This window comes from Crocuta crocuta, unplaced genomic scaffold (assembly GCF_008692635.1).
Source record: "Crocuta crocuta isolate KB4526 unplaced genomic scaffold, BGI_CrCroc_1.0 scaffold149, whole genome shotgun sequence".
Lineage (NCBI taxonomy): Eukaryota > Metazoa > Chordata > Mammalia > Carnivora > Hyaenidae > Crocuta > Crocuta crocuta.
Window position 1 is genome coordinate 2,929,307 of NW_027551561.1, and position 16,930 is coordinate 2,946,236.

Consider the following 16,930-nt stretch of genomic DNA (forward strand, 5'->3'; position numbering starts at 1 on the left):
GTCTTGCCCATTGTGGCGAATCTGCCGTTGCGGTACGGCGGCTAGATGTGCAGGACCCCAACCGGAAGCTTGCGGAATCAGCTGCGGGAAGAACGCCCGGGTTTTTTGGGCATCTACAGTCATGGCGGCGACGGCCCCCGGTACGGCCGGCTCCGCGCCTGAGGCCGCGGGTTCCGACGAAGCCCCGCTACAATACAGCCTTCTTCTGCAATACCTGGTGGGCGACAAGCGTCAGCCCCGGCTCCTGGAGCCTGGTAGCCTGGGCGGGATCCCGAGCCCGACCAAGAGTGAGGAACAGAAGATGATCGAGAGGGCGATGGAAAGCTGCGCGTTCAAGGCAGCGCTGGCCTGCGTGGGAGGTGAGGCAAGACTCGGGGGGCAGTTGGGAGGCTGAGGGCTTGGACGGCAGAGGGGTCCTCTGCCAAGAAGACCACGCGTCTGGGAGGCAAGGAGCCTGTGGATCTCGACCTTGACTACACCCCTGCCTCGATCCGAGAACTCGAGTAACCCCACTCTAGACCCTGAGGTTAGTTTTCCCCTCTGGAAATTGGATCGGAGAACCGGTACTATTTGGGCCGGGGCCTGGAGGTTGGTTATAAAATGGTTGGCTTCGTTCATTCATTCGTTGATTTTAGATAAGGATTCTTTCAGCAAATTATTATAAGCAACTGTTACATGCGCGGTGGTGGAGGCACAGGGGGAGACAGAGCCTGGTTCTCACGAAGCTAATATTTTAATATATATAGAAACAGTGTTGAGAACGAGCCTGGCAAGAGAGTGCCGCGGACAAACGGGAACAGCAAGTGCAAAAGGTCTGGCAGGAACCGGTTTGAAGTGTGAAAAACACAAAGGCCACTGTCGCCAATGTGACTAGATGGCAGTGAACAAGGGAGAAAGACGCCTGGAGTTGGCCCTTTTTTTTTTTTTCTTTTTATTTGTTTAAGCCTTTGGAGGATTTGAGAATGTATGGTGTCCCTCCTGTAAAGAGTTTGGCCACATTTGCAGAGGAGTTGAAACCTCACCGAGAATCAAAGACAATCGAGAAACAAATATAGTGAGAGTGCAGATGTACAGCATAGTAAAAAGCAAAAAGGCTTTTGGGTTTGTTTTTTGTTCTGGGTTTTTTTTTGTTGTTTTTTGTGGGTTTTTTTTTTTTTTTTGGTGTGGGGAAGACTACAAGAGGAGGTGAGATTGCAGCTGTATCTTGAAGGATTGAGAGAACGGGGATAGACTAAGAGGAAGAGAAGCGTCCTTTCAGGCTGCAAGCGGAGTCAGGGATTTGGGCGTTTTGCCTGTAGGCATTAGGGCGGTAATTGAGGACGATGCTGATGACCCAGCAAGAGTGTAGTGAAGGGAGATCATCTAGGGAATTTGCTAAAGTGAAGCTCTGTGAGGCCGGGGCTGCGTCTTTGTTCGTCATTGTGCCTGACCCTGATACACCCCTTGCACGTATGTTGAAATGGTGAATAAGTCTGTAGTGCTCCAGGGTGCAAGCGATACAGGCCCTAGACTAGGGTGGTAATTATGAACATAAGGTTGTAGGGGGAAGCAAAGAGGCAGTCAGAGATGCCCTCGAGGGGGCGCCTGGGTGGCTCAGTAGGTTAAGCAGCTGGCTCTTGGTTCGGACCCAGGTCATGATCTCACGGTTCGTGGGATTGAGCCCCAAGTGGGGCTCTGTGCTGACAGCACGGGGCCTGCCTGGGATTCTCTCTCCCACGCTGTCTGACCCTCGCCTGCTCTTGCACGCTCACGTGCACTCTTTCTCTCTCAAGTGAATAAACTTGAAAGAAAGACATACCCTTGAGGTTTAAAGCAAGCAAGAGTGACTGGAAAGAANACTCACGTGCACTCTTTCTCTCTCAAGTGAATAAACTTGAAAGACATACCCTTGAGGTTTAAAGCAAGCAAGAGTGACTGGAAAGAAGGAGCCGTAAGTACGAAAGTCTGGAGGGGAGGTGCCCATGATTTCATTAAACATTGACCTTGACATGTGAGAGGACATCTATCTTGAAATGACCAGAGGCTCCGGAAGGCTCAGGGAGATGGGGACAGCAGGGTGAGCTTTGCCACTTGGCAGCTCTGTGACCTTAGGGACGTTACTCCCTGAGCCACAGTTGCTTCAGCTACAGAATGGAGAGATAGTATGTACCTCACGGGACTATTGTGGAGAATCAGTGAAGCTGTGGCTATAAAATGTCAGAGTACTTGGCACATGGTGCTCACTAAATGACAGTTATGAATGTCACCGTGGTCACGGGAAGTGGTATGCAAAGTCAGCAGCTGAATGTCTGAGTATAGACCGAACGGAAGGTTAAAGATTGAATCTTGAGGAATGTTAGACAGTGAAAGGAGGAAGAAATCCAAAGGGAGACCAAGAAAAAGCTGCCAACAAGATGGTTCTCAGCTTGTGTGAGGTGGAAACAGGTAAGTGGAGAGCTTGAGTGGCAAGGTGGAGTGAGGGGGCGGCGGGGTGTCCTGTTCACTGTGGCCGTCCAGATGTGCTGTTCGAGTGGGACCTCATTACAGTCACCCAGAAAACTTTCACGCCATTACAGTCACGCCAAAGAAACTTTCATCTCTTGTTTGTTTTTAGGATTTGTCCTGGGAGGTGCGTTTGGGGTATTCACTGCTGGCATTGATACCAATGTGGGCTTTGACCCTAAGGATCCGTATCGTACGCCGACAGCGAAAGAAGTTCTTAAAGACATGGGGCAGAGAGGGATGTCCTACGCCAAAAATTTTGCCATTGTGGGCGCCATGTTTTCCTGCACTGAGTGCTTGGTAGAATCTGTAAGTGTCTCTGCCTTCTGAGAGAGCCATGCCTGTGCCATGTTACGGCTTCTAAAGAGAAATGCTCTGAATGTTAATTAGAAAGCAGGTCAGAAATGTCTGGTACTCACTCGCTAAACTGAATTTCCATTAGTCCATAATGTAAACTTTTTGTGCATTTATGATTTGGGCCTGCGTTATTTTTTACTTCTCTTCATAAATTATAAGTTGGTTAATGGTTTTATTTTTTTAAGTTTTAAAAATTCTAGCCAGTTAACATACAGCGTCATACTAGCTTCAGGTGTACAATGCAGTGATTCAACAACTCCATACAGCATGGGGCTCGAACTCCCAACCTCAAACTCAAGCTTCACACTGATTCAGCCAGGCAGGCACCCCAACAGTTCTGTTTTTAACTTTCTGGGGAAACTTCATACCCTTTTCCAGAGTGGCTGCACCAGTTTGCGTTCACACCAACAGTGCATGAGGGTTCCCCTTTCTCCACATCCTCGCCAGCACCTGTGGTTTCTTGGGTTGTTGATTTTAGCCATTCTCACAGGTGTGAGGTGACCTCTCACTTAGTTTTGATTTGCATTTCCCTGACGACGAGTGATGTTGAGCATCTTCTCATGTCTCTGTTAGAAGTTGGTCAGGGCGCCTGGGTGGCTCAGTCAGTTAAGTGTCCTACTTGGTTTCCACTCAGGTCATGATCTCACAGTTCAAGGGATCGAGCCCTGCATCGGGCTCTGAGCTGGTAGTGCAGCACCAGCTTAGGATTCTCTGTCTACCTCTCTCTCTGCCCCTCCCCCACTCCCAGTTTGGTGTGTGTGTGTCTGTGTCTCCCTCCCTCCCTCCCTCTCCCTTGCTTGCTCCAGATAAACTAATTAATGAAAGAAAAAGTTGGTTGATGGTTTTATTATTTTAAAAAGTTTTTTTTTAATGTTTTTAAATCTATTTTTGAGACCAAGAGAAAGCACAAACTAGGGAGGGGCAGAGAGGGAGGGAGACGGGAACTGTTTTAAAACAGGCTCCATGCTGACAGCAGAGAGCCCGATGTGGGGCTCAAACCCACGAGCTGTGCGATCATGACCCAAGCAGAAGTCAGAAGCTTAGCCGACTGAGTCACCCAGGCGCCCCTAATGATTTTATATTTAAAAGTAAAAAAAAAATTTTTTAAATAATGTTTTTATTTATTTTTGAGAGAGAGCATGAGCCAGGGAGGATCAGAGAGAGAAGGAGACACAGAATCTGAAGCAGGCTCCAGGCTCTGAGCTGTCAGCACAGAACCTGATGTGGGGCTCAAACTCATGAACCATGAGATCATGACCTGAGCCAAAGTCAGATGTTTAAGTGACTGAGCCACTCAGGCGCCCCTAAGTTTTTTTTTTTTTTTTTTAGGGTGTGTTTTTTATTTATTTTATTTTGAGAGAGAACGTGAGAGAGGGAGGCACAGAGACAGAGAATCCCAAGGCTGAGCTGCTGGGCTCAATCTCACGAACTGTGAGATCATGACCTGAGCCAAAATCAAGAGTCTGATGCTTAACCAATTGAGCCACCCAGGTGCCCCAGAAGTTGGGTCAGTGATTTTAACCATGGGACTTACTGGGGAACCAAAGAGGTTTTGGTCACGTCTCAGATGGTACCCTTGGTTTCTGCACTCCGGTACCACCTTCGGGAGGCATCCAAGAGCATGTTCAAATGTTAGGAACTATACTTTTGAAAGCAAAAAAGATTAGATTTCTTTCGGGGAGGGGCTCATGTAGCCAGCTAGAAACCCTGTGTTTTTTCCCCCTTAATCATCTTGTCTGGCTCGTTTCTTTGGCTCTCAACTGCACTTCTCCACCCACAGTACCGGGGAAAATCAGATTGGAAGAACAGTGTCATTAGTGGCTGCATCACTGGAGGAGCCATTGGTTTCAGAGGTTAGTAAACAGCTCTCACGTGGTTTTCTTTGTGGCCCTGGACAGCATGCTGTAGTTAGTGTTTCCAAACGTAGGAGTGTTTCAGCGACAGCCCAAGGCATATGTGGACACTTGATACTCTTCCGTCCGACGAGTAAATCACATTTACTTTTTTATTAACTTCATCTTGGAAACTTCTAGCATCTACAGCAGGTTTTTTCATCTCTGGCACTACCGACGTTTTGGACCAGAGAAATCTTTGCTGGAGGGAGAGCAGGGCTGTCCTGTGCATTGTTTAGTGGCGGTGTTTAGCAGCGGCCCTGGTCTCTACCCACCAGATGCCAGGAGCATCCCTTCGTTGTGACCGCTGAAAGGGTCTCTAGATGTTGCCAAATTTCCCTGAGGGGCCAATCACCCATGGCTGAGAACCACAGAAGGATCTAGATCTTAGAGAATAGAACTGGCTTCACATTGAAACAATGGGGAGAACGTCCCCCCAGGAATCCCTGGAGTGTGTGCTCTGCGCAGCAGCACGGCGAGGCCTCGCCCAGCCCCCGAGAGCCCACCTGTCCAAACGGCGGGCCCCGTGACGCCCGCAGCCCCGGGCATTTCACGTAGCTGAGACGTTTTTGTTAGTACTGTACAGTTGTCAGTTTTAGTGTTGTATACAAGTTATACGGTAACGTGCTTTCACGTCGAAGGTTCTTAGGCTCCTCCCCATTGAGAGCTGAGTGTCCGGTTGTCAGCTGTGAACAACAGAGAAACCCGTCTCCTGCGCTTCTCCCTGTCGGCGTGCCCATCACGAGTGTGGGGTGGGGTGTCTGTGTCTGACTCTCTTCACAGTGTCCATTCCTGGGCCACTCTCCCTCTGCTGTGACCCGATTTACCCTGAACAGCCCATTTTCTCATTCCCTGAGAGGCAGGATTTGTGGTCCCTAAGAGCCGCTTCTGCTCCTCAGCCCCTTGTGATGTGTAGAGTAGCTTCTCGTCTGGTCTTCCCACCGCTCTGCTTTGCCAGGGACTTGGAGAAGCCCGGCTCCCTCTGGGACGGCTTGGATCACCTTCCCAGGGACTTGTTTCATAAACAAGTCAGGGTGACAGGCCGTGTGCTTTCACTCGCTTCCAGGGGCCGGTTCTCTTAACCAGTCTCCTGCCTGTGAGGGGCTATTTCACGAAGCTGCAAACAGTAATTCTTCGGGATGAGTTGAGTCCAACGTCGGTTGCATCAAGCACGCTAGAGTAGACGGTGTCCACGGCTCGTTGAAGTCTTGCGGATCTGGTGGGTTTGGTTGAATGACCTCAGATGCCTCCACGGGGAGGTGACTCCCGAAGCGGCCTGACTCCGTGTTTGTCACCACAGATAACGCCATTTCTGTTTGCTTTACAGCTGGCTTAAAGGCCGGGGTCATCGGTTGTGGAGGTTTTGCTGCCTTCTCTGCTGCGATTGATTATTACCTACGGTGAGAGTTCCTGCCTCCAGGGAAGGACAGTGCCAGCCCGGGATCACAGCCGTTCCATGGGGGGCAGTTTCTGTACCACTCTGGGCACTTGCTTCCAAGACCGAAGACCTTTGTTCTCCCTCACGTAGCTGGTGTCGTGAGGGACCCACGGGGCTGCTGTCTGCCTCCAGCCTCTGAGCGGCCGTACTGTCTGTTCCTGGGTTTCAGCTGCGCTGCGTGGGGGATGTGCCACAGCGGCCTCTTTCAGGCAGATCAGGAGTCAGTGTGTTGACCTGTAGGAATTAAGCTCCCCAAAGGCTCAGTCCTGACCACAGCTGGCCCTCTGGTGGTTTGGTGCTGGGACCGGAGGCGACTGGACGTCCACCCAGGAAGTGCGGAACTCCACGCAGTCCTCCATCTCACACGTGAGGGCAGGGCGGGGCACGGCAGATTTACACCACCTCTCCCATCTTGTCCTTTTGTTTAGTGTTGTCTTTGTTAAAAAAACTTATTACAGTTTAAAAGGTTGGTTCGTTTTGGGTGGGGAGATGGTGACAGCCTGGGTCTTTGGAGCTGCCCTTGGGGCCCGAGGTGTCTTGTCCCCTTCTCTTCCACTTCCCTTTATAAAGAATAAAGGCCATTTGTACCATAAAATAAATGAATAAGTAAAAAAGTAGTTTATTTTTATTTTCAAATTCCACGATTCCCAAAAATGGTGCCAGGTGGCCCAGAGGTTGACAAAGGCCCCAGGGGTATGGGAATGTTTGATCGTCAGGGTTTGCTGAGGATTGTTCTGAGACCGTTACTCCAGCCAGGGCCTGCCCTCCCGGAAGCCCAGCGCAGGTGCGGCCCAGGCTACACTGGCCTTCGCGCCTAGGCCCTGGCCTCTTCTAAACCCCGTGGGCCGGGACGGCCAGCGGTCCCAGCCATGTTCGTTTTAGGCTTTTAGCTCAAGGACCCAGTGTGCGCAGAGCCCTGCTGTGGTCCTGCCGGCGCAGCCTGGCTGTTCACACTCCGCTCATTCTCAGGTGTTGGGTTTTTCTGGTTGTGTGTGTGTGTGTGTGTGTGTGTGTGTGTGTGTTCTAGCATCTTCGTGTTTTTTTGTTTGACCTTGTGGCCTCTTTCTGACAACAAGAGCTCATCCTAATTGTGTTCCCTGGGGCAAAAAAAAAAAAAGGTTTTTATGGTTGGGATCTGTCCTGAGTGCTTCTTTACCTTGGTGCTTCCGTGATGACGTAAAGGTGACGAGCTCAGGCTTTGCCACTTGGGGGAGGCAGGCAGGCTTTGTGGGGCTGTGCAGCTCCAGCCACGTCAGCCCCAGGAACGCCTTCTATTTGCTGCTGCACACTGACCTCTTTCATCTTTTTTTTTTTTTTTGCTCACTTTTCCCCTTTGCTGCGGTCTTCGGTAGCTCACCCATCCTTAACCAGAATTCAGACACTCAGCTGACGTGTCCAGGTGCCCCAGGCGTGAGTGTGTACATGAGTGATCACGTCCACCTCAGCTGGTGACACCTTCCTCTGGCTGTGCCTGCTCTCTCCTTTGCCATGGAGTGTGAGCTAACGCATTTGTGTCCTTCCATGGTGAATTCTATGTAATAGCTAGTCCAGGCCCACAGGTGTGAGACTTCGTTGCTCCTAGGCCAGCTGGAGTAGCCTCAGAGGTCTGGGAACAAAAGAGTGTTTCCTGTACTGTCCCTAAATATGTCACCTATAAGCACTTTGAGAGCAAGAGCAGACGCTCCTACCTGCCGTCTTCTACCAGCCGGTCCAGCAAGAAGGGTCAGATACGCCGAACAAGGATAAGAAACGCTGCCTTCAGGAGCCCCTCGGACAGATGAGCCCCGGGCTGCCAGTAGCCATCACTTCAGTAAGCCAAGCATCGTCCACACGGACTATTCAATCAAGAAAGGGGATGAATAGTTTCCTGTTTTAGATGGCTAAGAGTCCGTATGAGCTCATAAACCAAACACCGATTTTCAGAGACATCTGTTCCTGATCTCCAGAATAAACACAGTGTCCAATGGCTTAGGCCGGTGGGAACCTATATGAACCCTACTGGCTCTCCTACAGGGAGGAGGCGGGGCCCCCTAGGGGATCCAGCGTCTGCAAGCATCAGACTAGGCCGAAAGGTTGCCCCAAAGACGCCCACTGCCAAGAAGGTAAGAGAAGAGCTTACACAAAAGACGACTCCACGGGGATGGACAGCTCTCTGCCATCTATCAGAGGCACACTGATTGCCAGGTCGTTGGCGGGGGCTTTGTCCTTCATGAAAGGGATTGGCTGGTGACTGACCTGGAGGCCTCTCTGAGGCGGGCAGAGGGGCCTTGGGCTCACCTCCCCCCAAACCACCACAGTCCCCGTAGGCCGAAAAAAGGCCCAAGAGAAGTTAACTAGGTGCACAGATCCCCGGAAGCTCCCATCTGGATGCAGCTGGAAGAGTTAAAATGTTTAGATTGGTGGTCTTCCCTGGACTACTGAGTATACAAATGTCCACACCACAGGGCTGGGTTGTGTGCAAATGTTGGGGCGTTGCATTTTTTTTATTAACATTTTTCTCTCATGTGGTTTACATCAATTTATAATAATCTACATAAGTTGAAACAGAACATAGACAAAAAAAATATATCCTTACCAACTTAATTAAAGTCAAATATTAACGAAGGTTCCCATCCTACCTGTATCAGCAAAAACTGGCCGCCCACAGCCATTGCCAGCAGGGACGGGCATCCTGGGACTCCTGTCGCCTGTCTGCTGGGCTCCTGTTGGCACAGCCTGCCCCGCTGGGCACAGTGGCTGGGGATTCTGGGCTGCACAGTCCCTGACTCTCAGGAGAACCCATGGGCCCTTTTCCATGGTGCAACTTAGTCCGTGTCTGGTTACCTGCCCTCCCCACCCCCCGTGGGGGCCTTTTGCATTTCTCAGCCCCTCCAACCTTCCTCCGGTTCTCAAGTTGCCAAAGCAAGTTTGGGGGCTGTGGTGGCCACCTGGTGCTGGGAAGCAAACGCCTCCTGTTTCGGGGAGGTGGGAGGCACCCATTGTTTGGCTGTAATAGCTCTGGCTGGTCGTCCAGTTCATTACCATGAATGGCTTTGGACGCAGGAGCCTTCCATGCCCTACACCGGCTCCTGAGTGCTGAGCAGAGACCCCCAGGGTGGTCACAAGCTGGGATCTTTAGACTCAAATGCTGTTGGTTTTCCACCTCCTCTCCCAGGGAGCAGGGCTCCTCGCTAGGCCGCTAACGTGCAGCTGTTAGTCATTTCCTTCCTCTGATGTGCACAGAATGTGTACCGTTCTGCCCAAGATTGGGCAACAGGTGTAAACAAGATCAGAAAGGCCCTTCCTCTCACTGAGCAAACGTTCGAGCTGTAGGGCCAGCAAACCCTTCTTTAGAACTCCGCCCCGAGCACACTCTAAGGGAGCTGTTTCCTGCTCTGCCGCCCGGAACCAGAGAGTACCGCGGCTCCAGCCTAGGCTGTCTGCTCTCCGAAGCCGCCCGCCGCGTGCCGGCAGCTACTGCTCAGGTGGGAGGAGATCCCGCTCGGTCCTTTCCACTGTGGAGAAAGGGGTCTCCGAGTTGGGAACAGAACCTGCTGATCCTCTGCTCTGGGGCAGAGTGTCAACAAGGAACGTCCCCAGCAAATCCCAGTCCCCAAAGAGGCAGAGGCCTGTGACTCCTCGTTCCTCCCCAACCTCTGGAGTTGCCTAGAGTTCACCCAGGAGGCCGCATCGAGAAGCTGTGGGTGGGGAGGCAGCACCAGGACTGCCAGCAGGACCACGCCTGTCTTTCCCAGGCCCTGTGGCGCCCACGGCCTCGGGGCTGCCCCGTGGCAGTGCTTGGCTGTGGAGGATGCGTGAAATCTAAGGCAACGGTACCACAAGGTGGGAGAGGCTACGAGAGGCGCCAGGAAGGGCTGCCTCCTGGATGGAGCCTGCCTGTTTCCAGACACCTGCGTCGGCCATGTTAGTTGCCCTCCTAGAGACCTGGCTCCACTAGAGAAGCCACTGGAATTCCTTGCTGCTGAGAGCCGCTTCCCCCCAACCTGGGGCACCCGGTGCTACGTGGCACTCCTCTGAATGTCCAACCTGTCTTGCTTCCTCAGTGGCCCACCTCCCCCGCTTCCTGACCCTCTGGCTCTCTTGATATCCGGTCACTTGTGAGTCTCTACACTCCAAGAACACCAGGGGAAAAGGAACTGAAAAGCAGAAGAACAGTCAAAGATGCCTCACTAGTAGGCAGGAGACAGAACAGAGAAACCCCAGGAATGGAGATTGTCAGGTGGAAAATTCCAGAAATCTGCTCTCCAGCTCTGTGCTAAGCTGAGGATTAGTGTGAGTCTGTCTCCCTGTCCAACATTTGCACAGGCAGCAAGGCAAAGCAGGTGTGCTTCCACAGGTAGACAAGGAAAGGGCTGGGGGTGGGGGGGCAGCCTTCGATGGGCCGCCGCCGCCGCCCAGGGTCTCCTCAGCTCTCGAAGTGATGGAGCCAAAACCAAGGCTGCACATGCATGTGGGCGGGCTGGGGGGGAAGGAGAGGGTGGAGGAAACCCGGGGGGAGGCTGCCAGGAGACTGCAGTCTGGGAGCAGGGCCAAGAGAGGAGAAGCTGGCAGCGGCTACAGAGCGCAAAATAAAAGCCCTTGGACTGGACTCGGGAGGAGAGAGAGTGTCGGAGGAAATGAAAGAACAAAGCAGGCTGTCTGTATGCCCTTACTGGTCGGTCACTACCATTTCTGCATGACAAATAGACATAAAACAATTCCTGAACAGCACGGAGCATTAGACACAACTAGAGGTACGGAGGGCAGGGCCCGGGCGCGGCGGTGAGGCGGGGGGGCTGGGCCAGCTGGCTTTGTACAAGGTGGCACGAAAGATGCGCGTATTCCAGTTCTTGGAAATCTGTGTCCCTTGGAGTCTGGAGTGCTGGGTTTGGGAGTTTGCTATTGTAGTCTTTCAAGTCTGTGTCGGGTCCCCTGGCTGGAGGGGCTGGTTCGGGCCGCCCCCCACAGCGGACCCCACCTCGGGCTACACATCGGTGGAGAAGTACAGTGTGTTCCGCTTCAGTTCTGCGAAGGAAATGGGGGGGTGCTGCAGGTAGTAGAGGAGGACCTGGACCTGTGGGGGGACAGGGAAGACTCAGGCTGGGGTCCCCGTCCTCCAGGCCCTCTGATCTGCTGAGAAGAAATGGCCCTGCACTGGGGTCACCTCGGGGCCACTCCCCTCCCTGCCCTCGGGCCGCTTCCCCTCCCAGCAAGCCCAGCTGTGCCCGCCTGTTGGCAGCAGCAGAGGGCACTGCAGGGCAGGGGCTCGGGGAGCCCGGGGCCACTTTCCCAACCTCAGTCAGAGGCTTCCAGTCTGCTCCAGAGGCTGGCTTTGGCTGGGCGGCCCTGCCTCAGACTGGACTCTGCCCTGGGTCTTGCAGGGATTCCAGGGAAGTTTCCCGACCCCAGAAGCAATCCTAGAGCTCCCACACACGAGGACAAGACCCCCAGATGTTTCCTGTGCCCCTGAGCTGGCTTTCGGGATCGCAGCCAGCACCTGGGCCCTCCTCCGGGCCCCTGGTCTAGGCTCAGACTTTTGCGGTGCCAGTCCCGAGCCCTGATTCCCTGGCCACATTCCGCAGACCACCCGCCCCACTGCGCGGGAGGGAAGGGGTGTGGGACTCTGAGCTGCTCTCAGACGCCCCCCCCCCCTCCCCAGGGAAGCTTGTTTCCCGCCTCTACCGGCCACAGGCCTGGCGCTGCTGGCCGTACCTGTGCCATGACATCATGGGACCAGATGTCTGCAGCCGACGTGAGGTGTGCTTTGCTCTCCACTTCTGAGGGTCTCAGTAACGTGGGGCCAAACACAGTCGCCAGGTTGTGAAGGGACATTTTGTTGATGGGTTCCTTCTCAGCAACCCTGAAAGGGTTGGGGGAGCAGAGAAAAAAGAAGTCATTTCTCAGCAGCTGCTCGGAGCTCCAGGCCATCGGCCTGAGCCAGAGGAACTGGAAGGATTCCCAGAAGGTGGGCTCGAGCCTCCCTCTCCTAAGGGTGGGGACCTCTTGGGAGGGAGGGTTGAAGCCACTGGACCAAGTCTCCCGCTGTGTCCCTGCACATTCCTGTATTAGGTTCCTCGCTCCTGGGCCACCCCCCGATGGTAAACTGCCAGAGCCAGAGGGCCTAACCCAACTCCTTTGATGATACTACTGATTCAAGAACTTTACAGTAACTCCTACTCATCACGGTCCTTTGGGCAGGTACTATCATCATCCAGCGTACAGACCAAGAAACCAAAGGACAGAAGGGTTAAGTGACTTGCCCGAGGTCACACAGCTAGCAAGTGGTAGAGCGTGACCCCACGCAGTCCGCCTCCAGAGCCGGTGCTCCTCGCCACTCTGCTCTACCCATGATCGGTGACACCGCCGCGCGCGGCCCGGAGGCGGAGCCACAGTGTGTGGGGCGGTGGCAGGGACAGACGTAGGGAGCCGGCGCTCCGGCAGCAGTCACTTGCTAGACCTAAGGTTCTCCGGCCCTGCTGTGGCAAGAACCGCCCTCATCCCAGATGGAGCCCAGGGGCTCTTCTGCCGCGCCTTTCCAGAAGGGTCTTCCTCATGGGACCCCGGAGCTGTCGCCCTTTGGATCTTTCTCAGCCTCTCTTGCATAAGAGGCCTCATGCTATGTGGACACTTTCCCTGAGTGGTACTGGCAGGCCCAGTACCACCCAGCACATCAACTAGGCCCCGGGCCTCCCTCCCCGAGCAGCACCTCCCCCCAGCTCCCAGCTACGCCATCGTTCCCAGCCTCCGGGCAGGAGCCGCGGACGCGCATGCGGACTGCTTTGGAAACGGACAAACACTGCCATGCCAGGGGGCACCTGTGCGGCTGGCCCAGCCCCTACACACACACACACGCGCGCGCACACACGCACACACACACACACACACACGGCCCAGATGTGGGAAGAGGCTGTGCCCAGTTCCAGCCCCCTACACGCACACGCACACGCACACACATACACGCACGCGCCAGGGGCCCAGATGTGGGAAGAGGCTGTGCCCAGTTCCCAGGGTGGAAAACCTAATGAATTTTCCCTTCCCACTCCTCCTCTGTGTGTCCTCCCCACAGTGCTCGCCAAACCATGGGAACTGGTTGGGGCTTCAGTCCTGGCCAAACCAGAGGGAAAATGTCTCATAATGGGAAACACAAGACAGCAGCCCCAGGCGTTTCCAGGTCTCCGCTGGCCCTCCAGAGCTGGCCTGGCTGAGCTGCAGCCCAGAGCCTGGGCCCGAAGGCTGGAGCTGAGCTCAGGGAGGAGGCGGCCCGCGGGCTTCCTGGTTCTGGCGGACAAGCAGATATAAGGGACACCAGGACACTTTTCCTCCCCACTTACACCCGGACCAGTGCTGGGCTCAAAGGCGAATGGTGGGGACACTGACGGCTGGTTTCAGTTCTGAACTTTGCAAGCATCGACTTCAGCAGCTCTCGGTTGGAGCCAACTACAGAAAGCTGTGTGTGTGTTGGGGGGGGGATCGTAGGGGGTGGGGGTAGAACTCAGTTTAGGACCAGGGACATGTGCATTCTAAGGACAGAGGCCAATCCCTGCTGGGCTGGGGCTCGGTTTCCCTGTTAGGCGAGGTGTGGGTCAAGAGCAGTGCGTTTCAAACTTTTGTGACTGTGACCCACAACAAACACACTCTGCAACCAAACCCAGAACACGTGACCGCACGGAAGGGGACAGCACCACAACACGCACGCTCACTGCTCGCAGCGCATCCTACGCCATCTCTTCCATTCCATTCAAAAAACGTGACGGTGACTGAATGACCACTAGCTGCAAATTCCATCTACCGTCCTTGGCTCCGGCCATGCCTTTCTAGGCAGTCCATGGCCCCTACCTGAGGTCGCTATCAGGACACGAGTATTTCTCAAAACAGAAGCATCTGAGGGCAAGAGTTTGAAAAGTCAACCCTCACCCTGTTAGGGATGGCCCGGCAGAGGCCAGTACCCATGCGGAAAAGCCAAGAAAAGGGGCCTCCCGGTAGATGTCTCCTCCCCAGCGGGGGCCTGCCCTGGGCTCCCGGCTCCTCTCCTGATTGGGCCCTTGCTCATTACCTTTTCAAGTGTTCCAGCAGGAAGAGGAAGGTGATGAGGTTGGGGTCGGGCAGGGTGCGGAGCAGGTGCATCATGCAGTTCTCCTTGGCAGCAGGGTCTGACAGGGCTGGGGGGAGAGCGGGCAAGGCTGGGGGTCGGCTCCCAGGTGGGCAGGCCCGAGCCAGCGCCCCCACGGTCAGGAGGCTATGGGACCCTGAGGGAGAGCCTGGGCTGCCCTGTGCCCCTGAGGGGAGCAGACCCATAGGGAAGGAAGGGCCTGGAATCTCCCAAGGGTGGGCTGTTAACAGCTGGTCCCCACAGAGGCCCCCACCCATGACCATGAGGTAGGCTGGTGGGCAGCAGGCACCCTTCCTCCCCTCACCACGTGGGCCTCTGTGGCTCTTGCCATTCCCCATGCCTGGTCTAGAAGGCCAAGTTTAAAGAATGATGACACTAGCATGAGCGTTTCCTCTCTTTCAACTGCCTCTGATGCTGGAGCACGGCAGCGAATAGCCTTCCATGGGGCTCCTCACTTCCTGCGGTGGCTGAAGCCTTGATCTGCTCCTGAAGGACCCAGGAGGGAGGAGGGACGCTCCCAGGTCTGGATTCGCCCGGGTGGGTGGAGGCTGGAGCCCTGCTGGCCGAGGCCCTCAGCCTCCTCCCCACCCATGGCACCAGTGAGAGCGAGGGAGTGCTCCTCTGGAAGGCTGGGTTCCAGCCATCTCAAGTGCACTCCAGCCAGGCTTGTCCTTGGCTCTGGGAGGCTGGCCCTGACCACCCACCTGAGGGCACATTTCCCCGGACGCCTGGCTTTCCGGCAAGGAGGTCGGTATTTAAGGAGGAAGCAACAGAGGGCAGCCCACAGGGGCAAGAGGGGGGAGAGGCAGGTGAGAGAGGGTCCACCTCTGGATCAGGCCCCAGTACATCACACCTCACCCTTTGGGCCACTCAGCCACGCACACAGCCCCAGAGCACGGGGCAGACCAACAGGCAAGGGAAGCCACGGATCTCTCGGTCTTCACTTTGCGGTTGGGGAGGCCGGGCTCAGGCCAGCCCTCGGGTCCCCCAGAGCCTCACCAATGCCCTCCATGAAGGCTGGGTAAAGTCGGTCTGTGAGGAGGGGTTCGGGCAGCTCCCGGAAGTAGAGCTTGAGGGTGCCGGCAATGGCATTGATGTCCATGTCGCTCAGCATCAGCAGGATGTCCTTGTTATCTGCAGAGGGAGTGCGCAGTCAGGACTGTGCTGGCCTGAGCCCCGCTCTTCCACATAGTCGTCAGCCGGGTGGGTGGCCCTGTTCCGTCCCACGCAACACAGCCAGGGGAGCCCCCACCCACTCCGTCTCTGCTCTCATCTCCCCAGGAAGGGCAGGAGCGTAGGTAGCAGCCACAGGTGGTCTGTGACTCAGCCCCAGGGTGGGAGTGGGAGGGGAGCACAGTTCACCATCCAGACCTCTGGAGCCGCAGTCACACCACTCATCAGGCGCCCTATTTGGAACCTGCCCACTGCTAAGCCTCTCTCTGGAAGGAACTGCACATTTTTTACACCTAAAATCATGTTCCCACAAAGCCTCAGCTTCCAGGTTGCACAGAGGAGCCGAATGCCAGCACACCCCCAGCCCCTCACCCCAGGCTTCCCGAACACGGGCCCCACCCCAGCTCTCGTGGAATCAGCACTACCCGGCCAGTTGGGGTTTCCTGACTACTGCAGCCTGAACCAGTGCGGGGGGTGGGGGGGGGGAGAATCAAGAAGGTCAGAAGAAGGTCAGGACCCACTGCCGAGGAGGTGACACGGCTAGGGGCGGGATGCCCCTCCCAAAGATGCTCAGGGCTCCAGAGATAGCAAAGGGGAGCCCGAGCCAGCCAGCCTGGGATCGAAGCCCTTTCGATCCCTTAGAGCCCACCAGGCACCAGGCACCAGGCAGCTGGCAAGAAAGCCAGGAACGCTGAGAGTAAGAAAGATCTGAGTTTCAATCAGGCTCAAAACCTACAAGCTGGGCAATCTGGAGCAAGTGACTTGGCCTCTCTGAGCCTCAGTTCCTGTCTATAGCAATGGATAAGAGACTGGAGGGGAGGAGGGTTCCAAGAAGATAGAGGTGGAGTCCTTGCTTTAGAGACTCAGAGGTGACCCATCACGTGCCACACTGGACTGTGGTTCACAGACCAAGGCTCCTCTGCCGTCAGCTACTTGGGGCCTCTCTGTGGAGAAGGCCTCCGGCTCTTCTAGGCTCCCCTAGCAGGTGGCTGAGCCTCTCAGAGCGCCCTCTGCCCACCACTGCCCAGCTGGGGCCTCCCAGACTCACTGGCATCAAAGACGGTCTTCAGTGCCTGGATGTCGGTGGCCACCCCCGATATCCGGTAGATGCCGACCTCCTCGATGCCCCTCTTCTCCACCTCCTCCACACACTGCCGCACGATGTAGGGCACCTTGGAGCGCTCCCGCCTGGTGGGGAGGGGAGAGAAGGGGGTGGTGGAGGGCCTCCCCGCGACGGCTACGGGCAGCCCCAACTCTGCATGCCTTGGCCTTGGAGGGCACTAGCCTCTGGCGTTAGGGGGTGGGGCCCAGGAAAGGGCTAAGAGGCCGTGCTCCCTACCCCCACCCAGCCAGCCCAAGGCCTCCCTGCTGAGGGACAGCAAGGGACAAAGACGGGAGGAAGGCTTGGGAGAGAAGCCCAAAGACTCGGACAAGAATGTTCCCTAGAGCGCAGATCTCAGGTTCAAATGCTTACAGGGGACCTATAGGTAGTCCACTGAG

The 16,930-nt window shown here is 55.3% G+C and overlaps 2 protein-coding genes across 2 annotated transcripts in view; one reads left to right on the top strand and one right to left on the bottom strand.

The window, feature by feature from the left end:
- Positions 1-6,767, top strand: TIMM22 (translocase of inner mitochondrial membrane 22). Its single transcript, XM_077749702.1, has 4 exons — positions 1-359; positions 2,594-2,790; positions 4,619-4,691; positions 6,058-6,767. The coding sequence occupies exons 1-4, from the start codon at positions 122-124 to the stop codon at positions 6,132-6,134; spliced, it is 585 nt and encodes a 194-aa protein (XP_077605828.1). The 5' UTR covers positions 1-121; the 3' UTR covers positions 6,135-6,767.
- A 1,852-nt stretch (positions 6,768-8,619) lies between these two features.
- The window catches only part of ABR (ABR activator of RhoGEF and GTPase), a 186,533-nt gene continuing 178,222 nt past the window's right edge, over positions 8,620-16,930 (bottom strand). The window contains 5 exon segments of the mRNA XM_077749651.1: positions 8,620-11,221; positions 11,860-12,007; positions 14,201-14,306; positions 15,257-15,391; positions 16,479-16,618. Of these exon segments, the coding sequence (XP_077605777.1) occupies positions 11,132-11,221; positions 11,860-12,007; positions 14,201-14,306; positions 15,257-15,391; positions 16,479-16,618 (619 nt within the window). The 3' untranslated portion in view covers positions 8,620-11,131.

Bases quoted from the DNA above. Each gene is read 5' to 3' on its own strand.
- TIMM22 (XM_077749702.1), top strand. From the start codon at position 122: ATGGCGGCGACGGCCCCCGGTACGGCCGGCTCCGCGCCTGAGGCCGCG. The intron at 2,791-4,618 runs GTAAGTGTCTCT...CTCCACCCACAG, and splicing joins CTGAGTGCTTGGTAGAATCT to TACCGGGGAAAATCAGATTG. The intron at 4,692-6,057 runs GTTAGTAAACAG...TTTGCTTTACAG, and splicing joins AGGAGCCATTGGTTTCAGAG to CTGGCTTAAAGGCCGGGGTC.